Source organism: Copadichromis virginalis, linkage group LG3 (genome assembly GCF_057382275.1).
Source record: "Copadichromis virginalis isolate Kocher_CV1m ecotype Utaka linkage group LG3, C_Virginalis_male_GT1.1, whole genome shotgun sequence".
NCBI lineage: Eukaryota > Metazoa > Chordata > Actinopteri > Cichliformes > Cichlidae > Copadichromis > Copadichromis virginalis.
The window spans coordinates 6022854-6041027 of NC_140620.1; the positions used below are offsets into that span (position 1 = coordinate 6022854).

General features: G+C 42.2%; 1 protein-coding gene across 1 annotated transcript; it reads left to right on the forward strand.

Annotated features, from left to right (window-relative positions):
• The first annotated feature begins 524 nt into the window (after positions 1–524).
• LOC146712443 (protein NLRC3-like) lies at positions 525–17429 on the forward strand. The gene is made up of 5 exons (XM_085443223.1): positions 525–569; positions 9996–10131; positions 13722–13798; positions 13915–15742; positions 17252–17429. Exons 2-5 carry the CDS (start codon positions 10022–10024, stop codon positions 17427–17429), a joined length of 2193 nt encoding a protein of 730 aa, XP_085299349.1. The 5' UTR covers positions 525–569; positions 9996–10021.
• The last annotated feature ends 745 nt before the right edge of the window (positions 17430–18174 follow it).

Here is an 18174-nt window from a genome sequence, read left to right on the forward strand (position 1 = left end):
AAAGAGTTTAATCTATGTTAAAAAAGAAACCTCCCTAATTTATAATCTTGACTGCCCTTTTTTGTTCATGTTATTTTTTGCCTTTGGTTCAAATCCTTCAACGACTGTTCTTTCTTTTTGTGCTAGCTCTTTTGTCTTTGTGTTTATTTTTTTTATTTTTTGTTTGTTTTTTCTTCCTTTTCTTTCTTGCTATAATGCTCAACCGAGGATGTTACATATTCGGATTAATGATGGTGCCTTGTATGTTATACTGTTGTTTGTAAATAAAGTTCCTTAAAAAAATAAATTAAAAAAAATGTGGATTGTCAGGACTGAGAGACCTCTTCCCTCTGACCCCTCCCCAAACCCTCAAACCCTCCTACCCACCTCGACATACAAACTCTGTGTGGCTTCACGTGTTCTGTTGATGTTTACATGATCGAAATAACTTGAACACAAACCCAAACAAACAAAGAGGAAGACCGCACCGGAAGGAAACAACTACAAGTCCCAGCATCCTCTGTGTTTAGGGAGCAGTAGTGAAAGTGAAAGCCTCCGTTGAGAGGAGGAAGAAGGTGGAGCTGAGGCAGGTGAGTGTTAACATGAATATGTTTCTTCTTATGACATAAAATAATTCCACGCTGTTCGTGTCTGTGGGTGAAATGTGAGGCCGGTCGGCTCCTCTGAGCGCTGGTTTCCTGTAAGTAGAGAGGAAGTGAGTTTAGCTGAGCCTCCGTTTAGTGTGAGAGAGCAGGAGGAGAGTGAGAGCTGTGCTGAGGCAGGGTGAGTGTTAACACCGCTCTGACATTACTGTGTCTCTGTGGCGGGAACAACAGGCTCCGTCAGTGGAGGCAAAAATAATCAGACTTTGGTTTTTCAAAGGAAACAACTTTATGTCGGAAGTTCCCGCACGCTCATTGGATAACGATGTGTCAATCTCGAGCTATTAGCCAATGAGCGTGCGGATTCACAGAAAGACCCGCCTTTATCACGGGACTTTAAAAACTACAATGGAGACAGAAACTCCGTGAGTGGAGTTCAGGGTGACGTTATGAAACTGTAACGTTTGAGCCACTTCCTGTTCTCAGTAGTGATGGGATTTCCGGCTCTTTTTAGAGATCCGGGTCTTTCGGTTCGGCTCACTAAAAAGAGCCGGCTCTTTCGGCTCCGAACCGGCTCTTCAGGTTGTTTTGTCGCTTTAATTAATTTATTATTAACAATAATATAAAATTATGCACAAAAGGAATTACTAACGTAAAAAAAAGTGGTTTTATTTGTATATGTTTATATATAAATATATGCGGTGGCCCCTAGAGACAAAACACGTACAAACTCCAAAACACATTTCTAGCATGAACTGAACTTCCAAAGCAGAGCTACTAGATCACTTAAATTACACAATTGAAAGCATGTGTGTATTGTTTGTGTATTTATACACAGGCACTCATATATATTCAAATAATTTAAAAAAAAGTTCATTTACCTGTTACTACCACACACCAAATCCTGTCATTGGTACTTGCTGGCTTGTGTAGCCACAAGATAACAAAAGCTCAACACTGCGCCCAGCATCCTGGAGCACTTCTGTTGTCTTTTGTACGTGTTTTGAGTTTTTATGTGCTTCTGAGTTTTTTGTACGTGTTTTGGAGTTTTTACGTGTTTTGGAGTTTGTACGTGTTTTGGAGTCTGTACGTGTTTTTACGTGTTTTGGAGTTTGTACGTGCTTCAGAGTTCGTACGTGATTTGAAGTTTGTATGTGCTTTGTCTGTAGGGGCCACTGTAAATATACTTTTATTTTTTCACTCCACATAAAATGTAATAAATAAATCATATAATACAAAAATCAACTATTCACATTTCAACTTTTAACTATTTAAATTTTCAGCTTTTTCCTTTTACAAATTTAAAGTGAAAACAACACAAAACACTGCAAACCACAACACAATTAAATATAAATTATAATATGAAAACAAAAAGAAGATGCATATTCTCTGTCATATGGGCCTGCATGAATAAACTTTCTGAATCCTTTATCATCTGCAACCGAAAATAGTTGTGGATGATTACTATACCTTTCTAATGTGACGTTGTTGTCCCTGGTTCTCTTTCTCTCTCTCCCCCACTGGCTCTGTTCCTGTGCTACTGAGTGTAACTACCGCCCCTCCCCCCTCTGCCCAGCATAAAGCACAAGGCTCAGGTGCGAAGTGAAGCGGAAAAAAAGTGCGAGAGAGAGAGAGAGAGGGTGAGAGAAAGAAAAAAAAAAACCCACGTGACGGCTCGCGATAAGGAGCCGGCTCGCGTCGTTCACGTCAAAGAGCCGGCTCTAAGAGCCATTTCGTTCGCGAACGACCCATCACTAGTTCTCAGTCCCAGCGTCCTGATCACCGAGGTTTCTGTTGCTCTGATATCTGATATTGATTATATTGGTAAACAGGCTGTAGCATAAACATCAGGTCTGTTCTGAAAACTGGCTTTATTTTTTCAAAGTAAGGGAATATCTGTGGTCTGATACCGCGGGCTCATGGGCTAAGGACTTGGATTGACAAGTCAAGCGCAGATGATTGTGTTGTTTCTTATAAAGGCTTGTGTGTGTGTGCCTTCCTGTGTGTGTCCTTGTGTCAGTGGAACTGAATCAGTGTGTTAGAGAAAGTGCTCCTCTGCTGTGCCGTCATCGTGTGGATGCTTCTTTTAAAGTTGGAACTCCCCAGATAGCAAGGAAACATTGAAACTATGTTGAGTCAATATCAGGCGATGTCATTGAATCAACGTTGAAGTGTGACGTTGACCTAATGTCACTCTTGCACCCTTTTTTAACCCTTTACAGCCGATCGGAGCGGGCACGCTCTGTTTTGCGTAACTATTTTTAAATCCCGGTAGCTCTGCAACCACGTAAGCTAGCGCAATCATTTTTTTTGCATATGAAACTGGAGGAGTTGTACTTACATCTTATGCCATCAGCTTGTCCTAGGTCACAGTTTCCTTCCACTTATAGCTTTGCAAAAACTGCATAAAAAGCACTTGCAGCAACAAAAACATGATATTCCAGAAACACGCTTCGCCGATCCGATCAGCTGTTTGTAACACTTACTACGTCCATCAGCGCGAACTATCACATGACCGCATGACCTGCCCGAAACCGGAAGTGACGTCATTTTGCGGAAATGTAGTTTTTTTTTTACCATCGTGGCCTGAAGAGCTTATACTTGTGTTTTTAAAAGTTATATTTGACTTCATGACTTTCTGTGTCGTTTCTGGGATGCTTAGGACTCATATTGCACTGCTGGAAATAGTTTATTTTGATGCATATGCTGTTATTTTGCAAATTTGCACTATAATATTTATTTTCGTTTTTCCTGCAGTATATAAAAATTGGTGTATTTCAAAAATAAAACTATGAAGACACTTAAAATAAATTTCCTGTGGTGGGAAACTAGTTTGTGCAACTTTTTTGTATTTACAGTTTTGAGGGATAAGCCTCTTAAATTTCTCTAACTAGAAATACAGGGAGTGCAGAATTATTAGGCAAATGAGTATTTTGTCCACATCATCCTCTTCATGCATGTTGTCTTACTCCAAGCTGTATAGGCTCGAAAGCCTACTACCAATTAAGCATATTAGGTGATGTGCATCTCTGTAATGAGAAGGGGTGTGGTCTAATGACATCAACACCCTATATCAGGTGTGCATAATTATTAGGCAACGTCCTTTCCTTTGGCAAAATGGGTCAAAAGAAGGACTTGACAGGCCCAGAAAAGTCAAAAATAGTGAGATATCTTGCAGAGGGATGCAGCAGTCTCAAAATTGCAAAGCTTCTGAAGCGTGATCATCGAACAATCAAGCGTTTCATTCAAAATAGTCAACAGGGTCGCAAGAAGCGTGTGGAAAAACCAAGGTGCAAAATAACTGCCCATGAACTGAGAAAAGTCAAGCGTGCAGCTGCCAAGATGCCACTTGCCACCAGTTTGGTCATATTTCAGAGCTGCAACATCACTGGAGTGCCCAAAAGCACAAGGTGTGCAATACTCAGAGACATGGCCAAGGTAAGAAAGGCTGAAAGACGACCACCACTGCACAAGACACACAAGCTGAAACGTCAAGACTGGGCCAAGAAATATCTCAAGACTGATTTTTCTAAGGTTTTATGGACTGATGAAATGAGAGTGAGTCTTGATGGGCCAGATGGATGGGCCCGTGGCTGGATTGGTAAAGGGCAGAGAGCTCCAGTCCGACTCAGACGCCAGCAAGGTGGAGGTGGAGTACTGGTTTGGGCTGGTATCATCAAAGATGAGCTTGTGGGGCCTTTTCGGGTTGAGGATGGAGTCAAGCTCAGCTCCCAGTCCTACTGCCAGTTTCTGGAAGACACCTTCTTCAAGCAGTGGTACAGGAAGAAGTCTGCATCCTTCAAGAAAAACATGATTTTCATGCAGGAGAATGCTCCATCACACGCGTCCAAGTACTCCACAGCGTGGCTGGCAAGAAAGGGTATAAAAGAAGAAAAACTAATGACATGGCCACCTTGTTCACCTGATCTGAATCCCATTGAGAACCTGTGGTCCATCATCAAATGTGAGATTTACAAGGAGGGAAAACAGTACACCTCTCTGAACAGTGTCTGGGAGGCTGTGGTTGCTGCTGCACGCAATGTTGATGGTGAACAGATCAAAACACTGACAGAATCCATGGATGGCAGGCTTTTGAGTGTCCTTGCAAAGAAAGGTGGCTATATTGGTCACTGATTTGTTTTTGTTTTGTTTTTGAATGTCAGAAATGTATATTTGTGAATGTGGAGATGTTATATTGGTCTCACTGGTAAAAATAAATCATTGAAATGGGTATATATTTGTTTTTTGTTAAGTTGCCTAATAATTATGCACAGTAATAGTCACCTGCACACACAGATATCCCCCTAAAATAGCTCAAACTAAAAACAAACTAAAAACTACTTCCAAAAACATTCAGCTTTGATATTAATGAGTTTTTTGGGTTCATTGAGAACATGATTGTTGTTCAATAATAATATTATTCCTCAAAATACAAATTGCCTAATAATTCGGCACTCCCTGTATATGTTAAAAAAACAAAAACGATTTTCTATTTTTTGTAGTTTATTGCACTTTTTTGCAATTTATGTAATTACTATGCACCTAATGCAGACATATTATTAAAGTTTGGGCTATAATGGTTGTATTGATGTATAGCAACTTGAAATGCTCCCAAAAATGGCTCCACAGCATGTAAAAATATAATATAAGCTCTGGCGGACTTGGTTCTATGGTAGATCTTAAAGGGTTAACGTTGAAACAACGTCAGGTTTTGATGTTGAATCAATGTTGAAACCTGACATTGATTCAACTTTATATTTTCTAATACTGTTGATATTGAAACAATGTCAGAATCTGATATTGAAACACTGTTGAGCTATGGTGTTGATTTTCCACCTCTTTCGCACAGTTGCTTTTTATTAAAACAACAGTTAAATCATGACTGGAAACCTACCTTTCTTTATAGGTATTTTAACCAATACTAAACTACTGCATGTTTCCATCAATACTTAAACCACCTAAACACACATTGTACTTATTCCTCAAATTGGACACCCTTTATAAAAAAAAATAAACAAATGTCTCACAATGTATCATGTCAATATTATTATCCTAAAATAAGAAAGCATTGCATGTGATGTAACAGAAAAAAAATAAACAAAAAAAGGTCAATAGGCATGTTTCGTTTGCTAAATACTTTATTAAAAGACAGTTTCCTATTTACATTTCTATGTTTCACAGAAGTTTGTAATTTTTTACTCTGGGATGGGGATGCATGGATGTGCGTCCTGCACCACCCAAATGATCTGGGGCGTATCGGAGCCATTTCTGCACTGCTTGTGCAAAGACAAACTTGGACATAGAGTTTGCCCCTAACTGCTGCGTCAGATCATCTAGGACAAAAATACACACACACACACACACACACACACACACACACACACACACACACACACACACACAAACAAAAAAGTGAATTAGAGATTAGAGCACATGAATAAGCTCTTGTTAACTGTCTTCAGCGGGGAGAAAGTATGTAAACTCCTAGGCTGATAAACATGAAAGTCACCAGACGTAAATCTGCAAACTGCCGCATTTGATTCCCAAAGAGCTATGAGCGGAAAAAGTGATAAGTCTTAGTCTTGTTTTAAAGGATACATGGTGTGCCATGTATCCTTTAAAACAAAATAAACATGGGGTCCTCGGGCTGTACAAACTACAACCTGAGGACTAAACAAGCCAAAGACCAAAGACTCCATCTCCAGATTAACCGGACATGAAAGTCTTGTTATTAAGAAAGACAAAGTAATAAAGCAACAAAACGGTAAAACTTACCAAATATGCATTTGCAGAGCGCTGTATCTTTAAATGCCATTTTTTGCTTTGTCTGGTCCTTGGTTTTTTTCCCTGCCCAGTTTAGTACCGAGGCCAGCTCGTTTGTAATGGCATAAGCCATTACACGGCGGACTCGCACCTCCAGTGTGGTCCCTCTAGTCAAGGCAAAGCGTCTCACCTATAGACACATTTTAAGAGATGGAATTAGCTTGTCTTATGTCTTAAATGTGTATGCAAGTGCTTGTGTGTTTAATCAACAGGCCGTTGTTATGTATTTAAATCACATCTGACAGCTATTACACTTTATAGTTACAAAGTGTACATAACCTGATAGATTTTGTATTGTTGATTGTCATTTATGCTTAGAAATATTTACTCATATATGCTTAGAAGTGTATAATCATTTGTAGATTGAAAGAATGTTTTATCTTAAAGGAGGTCTGTATTAACTCTGTGTAGAAGGAAGTGAATTCATTCCTCTAGAGTGTCCTTGGCATAAATCACATACTCCCTAGGAGAGTTTATCTTTGATTTATGGTATAGCAAGCATACGTATATCTGTTTAAGTATAAGAGCCTTTTGTTTAGATGAATCTGCTTCTAGACTTCTAGGCGCCAGCGTTGGGGAGTCTTCACAGGGTCACATCTTGACCTCACACAGATATCACACACACACACACACATACACACACACACACACACACCCACATACACACACACACACACACACACACCCACATACACACACCCACATACAAACACACACACACGCACACACACACACACCCACATACACAGGCAAGGTATTCTTTGTGTGAATGTAGACGTCATATGTTAATGAACCTATGCATATTCATGTAACCTCAATAAAAGAACAGTGGTACGGGAGAACGGACGAGAGCAACCGGGTCAGGCGAGGGAACGGCGCCTCTTCGGTTTTCTCCCGTGCACGAGTAACATGAAGAACTTTGCCTACTTCGTGTCTTGCTTTGCGGTGTAATTATATTGTCTTCAACGTTCCAGCGGATAGGTACAAGCTACAAACCTATCATAACCTTTATATACTTACCTTTGCCTTATTTGCCTCTTGTGATTGAAGTGCTGCCTCTGCATTGTTTAGCTCCTCAATGTTGTGCAAGGGCAAATCCAGAGGCAGTACCCCAGCATCTACCGATTCATTGCAGCCAGTATTGCGGATGGCTCTGACCTCCTCATAGAGTTCGCTAACAGCTCTCATCAGGTCTGACAGAAAAAGATAATTTTTTTAAGCATTTAAGAATACAGACAACTTGTCAAAAGTTTCCTTGTGTCACATACAGATATGTACAAAGACACTAGACAGTATTTTATTACCTGGTATTTTCACTCGAGGGGCCTGGGGAAACGGTTTTTTTGTGGGCTACTCATCCTCTGAGTCACTATATGTGTACAGGGGATTTTGTCTAAAGAAAAAAAGTTGAAAACGGTCATAAGTAATTACAAATGTGCTTTTGGAATATTTTTTCCTAAAGTTACAGTTTGATTTATAACAACACACACAGGAAAAGGAGATGTGCAAGAAGGTACAGTATACAAGGAATTTTTGAAGTGGACAAGTGTACACGGCTTTGTGTTCACTTAGATATTTCTGAAGACTGCATTCTGCTTCGTGAAATGTGTCTGGAAGTACAAACAATGTATTGCCAGACATAAATTAGGACACGAAAAACTTGTTATTGTTACATTTATACAACACCAATCCAGATGATACCCACCATGGCTTATTAGAAGTCGGACTGGTGCATAGGTGAGCCATGTTGCACCAGGATGAACTCTCCTCTTTACTGCGGCGTGGATCCTGAATGTGTCTCACGGAGGATATGGAGGCCATGACAATTTCTCCCCACTTATCCATGAACTAGGGACTATTTCTGTACCACCAGTGCTGAACTGCACAATTCACCAGTCTTTCATTTTTATCTTTTTTCTTAATTTGGAGTCCTTTTTTGCCCTGTCTAGGATAAACAGGAAACAGATAATTACAATATATTTCATAGTCACTACAAAACTTGATCTATTGATAGAACTAAATAATAGCTTAAAATGTATATAGGCAACAATTACAAGCAAACCCGATAAAACAAACTTTTTTTTTTTTACACATACAACTGCATGTGTATATGTAAGCATTTAAACACTGAAGATAATAAAATTAACAGTATTTTGTCTAAGTCTGTCAGCCGGTGACGGGGCCAGGGTTAAAAGAGAGACGCCACCCACCTGTTCGCCGCTCAGACATCATTCTCTTCGTGTCAGGAGCTCCCAAACTCTGCCGACGTCAGTCTCCGCCTGATTCAGCAACCGTGAGTGATTTTCCCTTCAATCCTTTTTCTCTTCCCGGCTCCGCTCGCTCTCTGTCGGTAACGACAGTTCCGAAGCCACGCTTCGTGCACTGATCGTTACTAGAATAACTGCGTGTCTGCTCCAAACCCACCGCTAGCCTTCGCCGCGCTTGGGTCTAGCCAGCACGCCACACGGGCACGCCGAATTACTGTATGTAATCCGCCCGACCGTGACAAAGTCTGCCATTGTAGGAATTCATGGCACCGAGACAAAAACTTGGCGCACAGTATGGCGTCAAAATAGGTGCACATCTTTGACGCTGCGTTTTCTCTGTCTTCCTCGTCCACATGTAAATGCTACAAGTTTAAAGTAAAAGGAGTTTTCGAAAATATCCACCCTGGCAGGCGTCTTTAAAAATCTCAGTTTTCTTTGTTGATAGACTTTGTTCGCAGTGCAATTTATTTGTTGCCGGATTGTAAGATGAAAGTAGACACAATTTCGGGCTCCCACCTTTTTATCCGAAACTTTACATTAACAAGTTTGTTTATTTTTTTTTGCTGTTATTCAAATGCAACCGTGGAAATAACGAATAGGAAAAAAAAGTCATTCATTCTTACCTTATACTAATCGTGGTGCAAGCCAGTGCAGTGCATGAACTGATGCCTTCTCCGGTCAATTCCGCTGAGAGTAAATCTAATGTCCCGCTCTACTGTACAAGACAATGGTTACCTGGAGGGATGTACCAATGTGATAGGGGTGCTGCGGAATAGTCCAAGTGGTAGCAGCTTTAATTTCCCGCTCAACCATAAATTGATGGTTTTTCAACGTGATTGTTGTCACCTTGTCAACTATAAATAGATCAACAATCAACGATGACAGAACAACAATGAATCAATGTTATTTCAATGTCAGTGTCAGGTTTCATCAGTATTTCAATGTTGTTTCAACATTGGTTTTGTGTTGACATTTCAATCCTGACGATTCTGATGGTTCAGATGGAAAATCAACATCTGTTCAATGTCTCCTTGCTATCTGGGTCATGTTTTTATGATCTGCTTCATTTCATTGAACCTTTATTTCTAACCATGAAGTCCCTTTGAGGTTACAGCCTCCTGGTTAGGTTTAGGCTGTTATTGTGCTTCAGGCTGAAATATGAGGAGTAAGGAGTGGGGCTGGTTAGCCCTCATGACCCTCACCATAACACATATGTCACAGGACAGTGTTTACCACAGAAACTCCATGAAATGATCAATGAGAACCCGTCAGTGTGATGCTTCCAGTACAACAGCACCTCTGAGTGTGTGTGTTTGCCTCTCAGACTAACTCCACCCTGACATCAAGAAGATGGAGGAAAAGGATGGAGCAGGATCTGCAGCATCCAGCTGTGTGTCTGTGAGGAGTGACTGCTCCAAAGGAAGACCTCCAAACTTCAGTAATGAACCTGCAGCAACAATGTAAGAGAGCTGCTGACTCATTTATTCAGTGTAAATAATGATTTTTGATGCAATGGGAGAAGAAAAATGACAAAAACAGTTTAAAAAATAAGGATTAAAATATTAAAAACTATATTTTTGAGTTTCCTGATGTAGTACAAAAATATATGAACATAACTGTATATAGGACAGATATTTCACGGTTCTTTTAGGCAGCACCAAAAAACAAAAAGACTATTTTTAAGCTGTCTGAGGTAGTGAGTCAACATGTCACACTGGGTCAAAGGTCAGGGAGTAAAAGTGTGTTTTAAAGGAGGTTTAAAAGCAGCGAGTGAAGGAGCCTGTCCAGGTAAATCGTTCCATAACTGATCAAATTTAGTTGGTGGACCTCTGTGTGAAATCAAGCATCTGGTTCACAGAGAGGATAACCCTCACATGGGCTGTACAACATTATATAGGGAGACAAAAACAGAGATTATCGTAGCCATCGCTCTCTCGCATGGACGTGGCAGTCTTGATGTCTGCTGCGAATCCTCCCCGTACCTCCGTGACCTCGTCTGGTATCTGCTCCCTCCTCTGTAAGAGACAGTGAAGGAAAACACGTCTCTGCCTAGTCTTGAAAATCTAATCTTATCATCCATTGTTCTTCTAGGGCCTCTTCTTCTTGTGGCCTCAGCTAACTGCTAATATTTACATGGCTAACATTAACATGTGTGCCAGCCAGGTTAACATTTATGATGAACTATGATTAATTAACTGATGTTGAAACTGGAGCTTTACTGACCTCTGAAATTCCTCCTAAAGTGTTATTCAGTGTTGTGACAGTCAGCTGCTTCAGCTGCTGCTGGGATGGGCTGTGGCAAAGAGAACAGAGAAAATCCAAATCAGAGTTTTTCTCTGAATTAAAAGCAAGGAAACAACAATATATTCTACATGGTGAAACTGATGGTTTATGGTGTTTGGGTCTGTTTTTCTGTATTCATGCAGATAAAGTGTAAACTCAGATGAATTATACCATCAAATGTTAAAGGAAAATATCAGGATGAGTGTCTGTGAGCTGAGAAGGACGTGAAGCGAGCAGTTTATCCCAGAGCTGAAGCTGCTCTGTGTGCAGAGATGAGCTCAGATTCCTGCTGTGATTGATCAACAGTCACAGAAATGTAGACTTGTAGTTATTACTGCAGTATGGTCACAGCAGATACTGATAAACATGTATTATGAGGATGGATGATCAAGTTTCTCACTCTCTCCTTTAAATCTCAGTTTTTTCTTCTTCACAGTTTATCTGTTAATTTATTAATGAATAACACTGAAAGAGTTTCTGTTATATTTCCCCTTGAACATCACCTTATTAGGGCGGCATTAGGAAATAGCCCCCCTCCAAAGAATGTATAAATGAATGATGATAATAATAAAATGATTAAAATGCAGAGCTCAGAGTAGTAGAATGGTCAAACATGGATCCACGGGTGGTTCAACTGCATTTGGTGACAAATTCAAATTTTATTTGTGACACACACACACAACCATACACAGTTTGACATGGGGGTGAAATGCTTGTAGCTGTACAATGCCCGACCATTAAATGACAGAAAAAAGTTTTACAATATTTACAATTTACAGGTTACTACAAAATTTACAAATTAACGTAGAAATTTACAGTAAAGAATGTGCAAATAGCAGAAGAGATTATAAAGATTATAAACTATAGGAATTATAGGATTATAGGAAATGTGTGGTGGTGCGTGTGGTGATGTGATGTGTGTGAGAGTCCAGTCCTACACCTGGTTCAGGGCCCGAATAGCCTGTGGGAAGAAGCTCCTCCTCATTCTCTCTGTTTTGGCCTTAAGGGAGCGGAAGCGCTTCTCAGACCTCAACAGTGAGAAGAGTCCATTGTTGGGATGGGAGAGGTCCATCATAATCTTCCTAGCTTTGGACTTGCACCGCTTGGTGTAGATGGACAGCAGGTCAGGGAGCTCTGATTGAATGATGCATTCGGCTGAGCGCACCACTCTTTGCAGATCTCGTCTGTCCTGCTTGGTGCTGCCCAAACCAGGTGCAGATGTTTGCCGTCAGGACGCTCTCGATGGTGCAGGAGTAAAAGTTCTTGAGCACCTTCAGTGGCAGATGGAAGTCTCTAAGTCTTCTGAGGAAGAAGAGACGCTGACGGGCTTTCTTAACCAGGGTGTTGATGTGGCAGGACCATGACAGGTCCTGAGTGATGTGGACACCCAGGTATCGGAAACTGTCCACTCTCTCCACTGCCATACCACTGATGATGAGGGGTTTGTAATTCCTCGCCTGCTTTGTAGTGAAGTCCACGATCAGCTCCTTAGTCTTGCTGATGTTTAGGTTGATGTTTTTACCAGTGTGTGAATGTGTGTGTGAATGGGTGGATGACTGGATATGTAAAGCGCTTTGGGGTCCTTAGGGACTAGTAAAGCGCTATATAAATACAGGCCATTTACCATTTTTAGGAGGAGGTTATTCTCCTGGCACCAGGTCTCCAGGTTCCTAATCTCCTCCAGGTAAGCTGTCTCGATGTTGTCGGAGATCAGGCCCACAACAGCAGTGTCGTCAGCAAACTTGACAATGGAGGTGGTGTCTGGTGTGGCTACACAGTCATAAGTGTACAGTGAGTACAGCAGGGGGCTTAAAACACAGCCCTGAGGCACTCCAGTGCTGAGTGAGATGGAGGGGGAGACTTGTTTTCCCACCCTCACTGATTGGGGTCTGTCTGTGAGGAAGTTGAGGATCCACTGACACAGTGTTGAGCTGAGTCCTAGATGCGTCAACTTGGTGAAAAGCTTAGAGGGAATTATTGTGTTGAATGCTGAACTGTAGTCCACGAACAGCATCCTAACATAATTCCCTCTGCTAGTGTCCAGGTGACTCAGGGATGTGTGGAGCAGGTGAGATATGGCATCGTCTGGGGAACAATTAGTCCGGTAAGCAAACTGAAGTGAGTCGATGGTGCCAGGAAGTGAAGAAGTGATGTGATCTCTCATCAGTCTTTCAAAACACTTCATCACAATTAAAGTCAGTGCTACTGGACAGTAGTCATTGTGGCAAGCGGGCTGTTGTTTCTTTGGAACAGGAACAATAATGGACTGTTTGAAGCACGTGGGAACCACAGCTTGGGCCAGGGAGAGGTTGAAGATCTCCATGAACACCGGTGCTAGCTGGTCAACGCAGGGTCTCAGGACCCGGCCAGGGATTGCATATGGTCCTGCTGGCTTCCTGGTGTTCACCCTCCTGAAGGTGACGTGACTAAAGAAAATCTTTCAAAAAATCCCACCATCAACGGGATGTTGTCTCCTTTACTACGGTTACTTTACTTGGTCACCGTGTGAATTTCTTTGAAATGAACCAAATTCTTTTATTTGTTGGTTGTTGCATATTTAACCTCTACAGTCAGGAAAGGAGGAGATGAGGCCTCAACAATGTTGGGTTGTAGCTGTGGTTCAGGTTAGAGTGAGTGTCCATGGAATAAATGTAAGTCAGTGAACTGGAAACATGACTGTGTTCAAACTTTGTTTTCCTTTTTATAATGAGTCTAATCAAAGGTGGACAGAAGTATCTCCACTTTGACTTTTCTGTGTCACCATCAGAGCTTCTGCACAGTGTGGAGAAAGATCCAGAAGCAGAGCTGGACTGCAGACAGCCAGTCAGAGCAGCTGTGTACAAAGTAAGACTGAACATCTGTCTGCTGATGGACTCATTTCTGAAAACTGGACTTCTTGTGTTGTTCAGACATTGAAGAGTTTTCTTTCTCTTTAGTCTCATTGTTTTTCTTTCTTTCAGCAGATGTTGGTCTGCAGGAGGTTTTAGATGAACATAAGATCAGTCTGAGGAGGAGATGTGAACGTGTGACTGAAGGAAGTGATGAAACAGGAAGTAGAACCCTCCTCAACACCATCTACACTGAGCTCTACATCACAGAGGGACAGAGTGAAGAGGTTCATACCCAACATGAGGTGAGGCAGCTGGAGACAGCTTCCAAGATGGACGCCGTCCATGACGCTCCAATCAGGTGCCAGGACATCTTTAAAGCCTTACCTGACCAACAGAGACCCATCAGAGTGGTTCTGACCAACGGCGTGGCTGGTGTTGGAAAAACCTTCTCAGTGCAGAAGTTCACTCTGGACTGGGCAGAGGGCTTGGAGAACCAACATGTCAGTGTGGTGGTTCTGCTTTCATTCAGGGAGCTGAACCTGATCAGAGATGAGCAGTACGGTCTTCTGGAGCTGCTCCATGTTTTCCATCCAACATTACAGAAGGTCACAGCAGAGAAGCTGGCTGTCTCTCAGCTTTTGCTCATCTTTGACGGCCTGGATGAAAGCAGACTTTCATTGGATTTCACCAACAGGAAGCTGCTGTCTGATGTCACACAGAAGTCATCAGTCAGCCAGCTGCTGACAAACCTCATCCAGGGGAATCTGCTTCCCTCGGCTCTCGTCTGGATAACTTCCCGACCCGCAGCAGCCAATCAGATCCCTCCTACATGTGTTGACAGGCTAACAGAAGTACGAGGCTTCACTGACGCCCAGAAGGAGGAGTACTTCAGGAGGAGATTCAGTGATGAAGAGCTGTCCAGCAGAATCATCTCCCACATGAAGACATCCAGGAGCCTCCACATCATGTGTAGTATCCCAGTCTTCTGCTGGATCACTGCTACAGTTCTGGAGCACATGTTGACTACAGAGCAGAGAGGAGAGCTGCCCAAGACCCTGACTGACATGTACTCACACTTCCTGCTGGTTCAGACAAAGAGGAAGAAGAACAAGTACCATGAGGGACATGAGACGAGTCCACCGGAGCTGACGGAGGCTGACAGGGAAGTTCTTCTGAAGCTGGGGAGGCTGGCGTTTGAACATCTGGAGAAAGGAAACATCATGTTCTACCAAGAAGACCTGGAGCAGTGTGGTCTGGATGTGACAGAGGCCTCGGTGTACTCAGGAGTTTGTACAGAGATCTTCAAAAGAGAGTGTGTGATCTTCCAGAAACCAGTCTACTGCTTTGTTCATCTGAGCATTCAGGAGTTTCTGGCTGCAGTCTACATGTTCCACTGTCACACCAACAGGAAGACAGAGGTGCTGAAGATGTTTCTAAAACCAAAATCTTTAATCAAGATGATTTCCAGTGTTTTTGATAACAAAGATCTCCAATCACTTGATGTATTTCTGAGGAGAGCCATGGAGAAATCGCTCCAGAGTAAAAATGGCCACATGGACCTGTTTGTTCGCTTCCTTCATGGCCTCTGTCTGGAGTCCAACCAGAGACTCTTAGTAGGTCTGCTGGGTCAGACAGAGATCAGTCCAGGAACCATCCAGAGAGTCATCAACAACCTGAAGGAGATGAACAGTGATGAAATCTCTCCTGACAGAAGCATCAACATCTTCCACTGTCTGATGGAGATGAACGACCTCTCAGTACATCAGGAGATCCAAGAGTTCCTGAAGTCAGAGAACAGATCAGAGAAGGAACTCTCTGAGATCCAGTGCTCAGCTCTGGCCTTCATGCTGCAGATGTCAGAGGAGGTTCTGGATGAGTTGGACCTGCTGAAGTACAAAACATCATGGCAGGGACGACAGAGACTGATTCCAGCTGTGAGGAACTGCAGAAAGGCTCGGTGAGTCCAGATGTGATCATTAACACCATTCATCAGTGTAGGTTAGTAGTTTAATTTTGAAAATAAAATCAGATTGTAACCACAAAGTGTTTGTGTCCATACGCTGCAACCTTCCACACCATTCCTTTATTGTACAGACTCAGCAGCAGCTCCATGGATCCCAAATCCAAGAGTGGAGAACAGATTTGACGTGTGTCACATCCATGCAGTCACAGCTGTTTCCATCATGTGTCCACTGATATTAATCCTGTTCAATGACACGTTTCATATCAGTGAATATGTTCTTTAGGACGTCCACTGACATGTTTAAGTGTCCTGCTGGAAATCACTCAAATCATCCATGAAATCCATGAAAAATCCTTTTAGTGTTTCTAACTTCACCCTCTGTCCCCTCTCTCTCTCCATCCTCCTCACTGCTTCTTTCACTGATAATCACACAAACATCGTATTCAGCTACAAAATAACACAATAATATCATCTGATGATCATTATTATAAGAGCAGGATCCATATTTGATATCAGAGTAACACACTGCTTGGTTATGTGCAGTCATCATCAGTGACTGTGGGTCAAACAGAAGCTCTCTGATTGGTTGCTGACCTTGGTCACCTGTCCACTCTCACCTGTTTGTGTTTGCTCTCTCTTTGCTGTCTCCATCCTCTCTCTCCTTTCTCTCCCTCTCTGTCTTTGTACGTCACTCAGGTCCAATGGAAACAGTGACATTTACAAACCAATCAAAGACAAACTGATCCATGTCAGGTTATAACAATATTCAAAGTGAATACAGGCTGCTGCTGGACACAGACAGGTAACATCATTTTGACTTGCTGTCACCTGGATCTGGACTCATAAACACTGAAGCCCTGAACAGGAATACAAATCATTTTCTGCCAACTAGCGACACACCAGCAGATAATGGCTCAGAAAGCTCAAATGAGCCAATCATTTCTGTGTTTAGTTCCCCTGAAATCAGATCTGATATCAGCAGCTCTGAGTTCATTATTGTCCAGTGATGAGATTTCTGCTCCGTTTGGTAACAGTCAGCAGGTTTTTCCTGCGTGTGGACGTGAACAGTCGTACCTGACAGCAGGTAGCAAACAGAGATCATCTTTCCAGCTGGAACTCTTCACTGAGCTGAACTCATTCAAAATGTTCTGGAGTCAGATTCAAAACAGGAAACAGTCCAAATGTGTGTCTTCACTCTGACTCTGGCTCAGATCTCAGTGACAGACTGTGGACATTATGGAAGCCTAAATGTGACACCATCTTCCTCCTTCATCTGCAGATTAAAGCCAAACAAAGATTCTCATTAAAAGTCTGCAGGTCTGAGAGAGACTCAATCGTTGTGTCATGTCAAACACAGTAAGAGGAGCTGAAGCACAGATGTGAAGAGCAGATTCATCAGATTATGACCTCACTCTGTTGTGTCTTCATATACATTCAGTCTGTGTTTATAATGCAGATTTTCTGCTTTTATAATAACACATTTTATATTTTCTATCATCACAGACTGACTAAGTGTCGACTCTCAGAGTCTCACTGTGAAGTTGTGGCCTCAGCTCTGAAGTCCAACCCCTCCCATCTGACAGAGCTGGACATGAGTTGGAACAGGCTGCAGGATTCAGATGTGAAGCTTCTGTGTGCTGGACTGGAGAGTCCAAACTGTCGACTGGAGACTCTGAGGTGAGTTCACTGACGGCGGCTGTTGTTGTTTTTCTGTATTTCAGGTCTTTGATTGATGTTTGAAACTTTCTTTAGTTCCTAAATGTTCAGGATGTGTCTGAAGACAAAAGTGAAGAAGTTTGAGTGCTTTCAGAAATGTTGTCTTTCCAAACGACTGAACAACAGTTTTTCCTTTTGGCTCCAAACAGAAGTGACAGACTTGAGCAGGGTTCATTTAAAGGCTGACAGAAGTGGAGTGGTGACGGGAGATGTGTGACAGGACGGTGTTTCAGCCTGTAGAGTGTGTGAGGGATGTGAATGAGGATGATGATAGCAGATAAAAACAGGTTGCAGAGACTTTGAGCCATACAGGGCACACAGTGTGTGAACAGAACAGCTGAAATCATTATGGAGGCCTCACTGGAATATGGAAGCATTACAGTACAGCTTCAGTGAAGCATTAAAGTCTCTGATATGAGATGAGAAATGAAGCAGCCAGAGCTTTTTCATGAGTGGAAATCCACTGTGACTGTGAGCTGCTGCCACAGCCTCCAGATCAGCCAGCAGCTCATCCTGCTCAACATTTTCTCACCAACTTTAATGGAAGTGTGATGTTTTCAGCTGGAGTGATGGTCAGGGTGGCCTCCCTCTCCTCTTCTTCTCCTCTTCCTCTTTCATTTGTAAAGCCACTTCTGCTGCTTTCATTCATTTGGAATTCCTGTAGCTGAGTTTGGGAGAGACTAACAGCCTTGGCAGCAGAGGGGAGAAAG

Bases quoted from the DNA above. Each gene is read 5' to 3' on its own strand.
- LOC146712443 (XM_085443223.1), top strand. From the start codon at position 10,022: ATGGAGGAAAAGGATGGAGCAGGATCTGCAGCATCCAGCTGTGTGTCT. The intron at 13,799-13,914 runs GTAAGACTGAAC...TCTTTCTTTCAG, and splicing joins TCAGAGCAGCTGTGTACAAA to CAGATGTTGGTCTGCAGGAG. The intron at 15,743-17,251 runs GTGAGTCCAGAT...CTATCATCACAG, and splicing joins AGGAACTGCAGAAAGGCTCG to ACTGACTAAGTGTCGACTCT.